The sequence below is a fragment of the Uranotaenia lowii genome, chromosome 3 (assembly GCF_029784155.1).
Source record: "Uranotaenia lowii strain MFRU-FL chromosome 3, ASM2978415v1, whole genome shotgun sequence".
Taxonomy (NCBI): domain Eukaryota; kingdom Metazoa; phylum Arthropoda; class Insecta; order Diptera; family Culicidae; genus Uranotaenia; species Uranotaenia lowii.
This window is the reverse complement of record NC_073693.1, coordinates 336,472,221-336,476,316: the sequence shown is the minus strand read 5'-3', so window position 1 is coordinate 336,476,316 and position 4,096 is coordinate 336,472,221. Positions and strand designations below refer to the sequence as shown.

At 35.4% G+C, this 4,096-nt stretch overlaps 1 protein-coding gene across 1 annotated transcript; it reads left to right on the top strand.

Moving 5' to 3' along the window:
- The first annotated feature begins 3,064 nt into the window (after window positions 1-3,064).
- LOC129753857 (uncharacterized) lies at window positions 3,065-3,885 on the top strand. The gene is made up of 2 exons (XM_055749707.1): window positions 3,065-3,116; window positions 3,362-3,885. Exons 1-2 carry the CDS (start codon window positions 3,065-3,067, stop codon window positions 3,883-3,885), a joined length of 576 nt encoding a protein of 191 aa, XP_055605682.1.
- The last annotated feature ends 211 nt before the right edge of the window (window positions 3,886-4,096 follow it).

Below are 4,096 nucleotides of genomic sequence, written 5' to 3'. Positions count from 1 at the left end.
AAAGACTTTCCAAAAACATTACGTAAGAATCAATAAATGTAGAATTTTATAAACAAAATCCAAAGCAAACAATAATTGTAAACCAATTTACTCAGTTTTAAATTGCATTCCTATAAGCTATTGTTTATTCACATTCAAGGAATTAAAGTTATTTTTTAAAGTAGATACACCATAAATATCAAATTTTATACACGATTTACCAAACAATGTGTCCCAAAAACTTTTTGATTTCACATTGTAATGTGTAAGAAGTAAGAGCATGTTCGTTTGTTAATAACGTAATTGTATTTAAAAATATATTTTTCATAAATTCTCCTTACGTTTCGTATCTAAAATTCTTTAACTTTTACCGCATTCTTTGTTATTCTAGTTATGATTTCTCAACTTTTAAATTTCGCAAAAATTTTATGTTGGTTTAATATTTTCTCCAATTTTTTTGCAATTTTCTATTGCTGATAATCTTTATACACTCCACTGATTTCACTTTTGAAATTTCATGTGAGGTTTTCAAGATAATATGTGTTGTTTTGATATACAATACCATACAATTTTTTTATGGAACAAAATCTAAATTGAAAGCGTAAGATCATTCTTGAGGAGGAGAGGGGTTTGTGAGAAATCTTACTTTTTCTAACAGAGAGGGTTTGAAAAATTCAAAATTGTGCTTAGGTAATTAGTTAACGGCCCCTTAGTGTTTAAGATTTTTAGTTAAGTTAAGAAATCTGTTGTGATTTTCTTAATAAGTTTAAACAAAATTTATGAACCAACTCAATCAAAAGAAATAATGTGGATTTGGAAATTCTTATTTTTATTTCAACTTCAAATGATCATAAGCATTTTATTATGGACTATAAGTTTTGTAGTAGTATTTTGATTGTGATTCTGAATTCATGATTTCCCTTCAATTTTTAAAATTTCTTGAAATACCGTAAACTGGGGGAACTTCGATCACTTTTTTCATTCATTTTTGAATATTTTGGAAGGGGTTGCTTTTTCGTAATACCTAAAAGTTTTAAAACACTTACTGAGGTGAGGAGTATAAAACATGATCATTGATTGCAGTAAGTTCAAACGACAGTGGTGGTTATAATTTAATGTGTGTTACAAAACCAGATTTCGATTTTCGGGGTAACTTTAATCACTATATTTTTAACGTATCTCAACATCTTCAAAATTATTGTTATGGTGTCATTAAGCAAAGAAGGCATAAACACAAATAACGGTATTTTTTGCGAGGACTCAACTGATTTTTTCAACGTTTTTTTTTCAATACATTTATAATCAAAAGATGGACAAGGTTGCTGCATACATCTAGGGGTAAAAATTATAAAAAATTCTCAATATTGATGAAATTATATTCGGCAAATCAGTCCAGTTTCTTATAAAATTTATTTTAATCCTACGTTTCGGTGTCGTATAACACCTTCATCAGGGATCCTACAATTTGTGTGGTTTAAAAAGTGTAATGATTTGTGTTTTAAAAGCTTATACTTAGTCCTACTTACAAAATGGTCAATCTTATTGTGCTTTCGTAAAAGCGTATTGTCCGGTCTATTTTTTGTTGGATTCCACTGTAAATATATATAATTTTGTGATTTTGTTGTTCAAAGTGTTATAAAATCTATCTTACGTAGTTAAATTTAAAATTTCAAATTTTCTACACACAAAACACTTATCAGTACTTTTAGGCGGTATGATTGCTATAACATAGTTTCTTCTTGCGGTGTTTTATGACTATCGGTATTTTTGGCGTTTGCTTTCTTTATGGCAATCGGTATTTTTGACATATGGTTTTTTATAATTGTGTTTGTGTAGTATATCTAATACTGAGGCAAAGATAGTGTTGAGATTGTTTACATCTGTGCGTTGGTTGACTGTATTGTTGGTGTTAAATATGTGACACATCTCTAGAAAGTTTAGAGTGTGTTTGTTGAAACTACTATCCAGTACGATAGTTTTTTCAAGGTTGAATGTGTGCCCTGTCTCTAAAATGTGTTCGATGAGAGCTGTATTGTCTTTCTCTTTCTGTCTATTGGTTGCTGTGGTGTTGTTTACATTTCTGTCCTGTTTTGTTGCTAGTACTTTCATGTTGCTGCGATGTCCTGAGAGTCGTTGGTCAAGCGTATTCTTGGTGAGTCCAATGTATACGCATGGACAGGGCTCTTCACATGGGATCTGGTAAACAACATTGGATTTCTCTCCGATCCTCTTTGGGTCTTTCACACGTGTGTGTAGATCTCCTACTGTTAGGTTTCTCCAGCTGGCGATTCTGACGTTGGGGTAGTCGGTGGCTAGACATTGGATGAGTCGTTCGGTGAGCAGTGGAATATAGGGCACCGAACGATAAACTATTTCTGTGCTGGATATGTTGTCGGATGATTCTTTATTTTCAGGTGGATGGATGGCTTTCGGGATATCGGAATGGCTGGTTTCTGGATCGGATGCTGAATCTGCTAGTGGATTGTGGTGTAGTGTTGTGATGATCGGAGTTTGAATGGAATCTGGCTGATGAAGTGCTGAATTGTTGGTGGATGATTGGTTCTGGCCGGTGTTATTGTGTGGTTTGGATGATTGATCGAGGTTGATGGTTGAGCTGGTTGGTGATTTATTGGAGTTTGGATTGATGTGGTCGGTGAGCAGGAGATGATGGTTGATGTTTGGTTCGTTGGTTCGTTGCTGTGATTTTCGTTGCTGTATTTTCTTGTTTGTGTTTATCATTCTGTTGATCAGTTTTGTAGGGTAGTTGTTTTGAGTGAGATATTTCCGTATTATTTGGAAAATATCTTGATTTTCATCGTTCCTAGATAGGAAAGCTATTCGTTCGATGAAGTTATTGGCGACGTTGAGCTTATGCTTAAGTTGGTGGCAGGAGTGCCAGTTTAGCATTCGTCCGGAAGCTATGGGCTTTATGAACCATTCTGTTTTAAGTTTTTGATTTGTACCACGCACTACGACCATATTCAAGTATGGGAGGCGGTTTTCATGTTCGATTTCTATTGTAAATTGCAGTCGTTCTTCTTGTGAATTGAAAATATGTAGGACTTCTTCACAACTGTTTTGCGGTATGGCCATGAATAAGTCATCGACGTATTTGCGTATGATCGGAACAGGAAATGGTAGATTTTTAAGCGCCTTTGCGATGATGGTATCGAGAACCAATTCGGACAATATTGGGCTAATAGGGCTGCCCATAGCAGTGCCATATTCCTGAATGAAATATTTGTTACCATATTGGAAATATGCTGCGTCCATTAAGAACTCAATGATTTCCAGGAATAAATCGAGGTTGATATTCGTATCTATTTCGGACCAATGTTGAATTATGTTGCTTGTGACTAATCTTCGGGGGACGTTGGTAAAGAGTGGCCAACGTTGGTAAAGAGTGTACCAACGTCCCCGGTGGACTCTGGATCGGACATAAACGTCATCAATACGGAAGCATGGACAGCTCTGAAACAGCAAAGTGTAAAGGTTGTCAATATGCAGAAGGGATCGGAACAGGTTATCAAAGGTTACGGGAGCGACATACCACTTAAGGTTATGGGAACTTTCGAAACTGAGGTAACAATTGGTGAAAAATCAGTTTTCGCTAAGTTTTTTGTCGTAGACGGAGGCCAGCGCTGTCTCTTAGGAGATGCAACAGCGAAGAATCTCGGGATTCTGAAAATTGGTGTGGATATCAACCAGTTGGAAAGACGAGAAGTTGCGTTTGGAAAAATTAAGGATGTGCAGGTCCAAATACACATGGACCCTTCTTTCAAGCCAGTATTTCAGCCGGTACGCCGTGTACCCATTCCGTATGAGGCAGCTGTAAATGCCAAACTCGACGAGCTTCTAGGAAAAGACATCATTGAGGTGAATATTGTCAACAATTATTTCTTCTAATATGGTAATGAGTTAATGTTTAAAATCAACCTGAAATGATCTGAAAAAAAAAAAAATAATAAAAAAATCAAACAAAAACAAAGGTTTTTATTTATCGATTTCTATTGAGTTCTCTGCTGATTAAGTTGTTTTCAATGTTTTCAGGTGAAAACAGGCCCTACAACGTGGGTGTCTCCTTTGGTGGTAGTGGGAAAAGCCAATGGTGAACCTC

Bases quoted from the DNA above. Each gene is read 5' to 3' on its own strand.
- LOC129753857 (XM_055749707.1), top strand. From the start codon at position 3,065: ATGGCCATGAATAAGTCATCGACGTATTTGCGTATGATCGGAACAGGA. The intron at 3,117-3,361 runs GTAGATTTTTAA...ACGTTGGTAAAG, and splicing joins TATGATCGGAACAGGAAATG to AGTGGCCAACGTTGGTAAAG.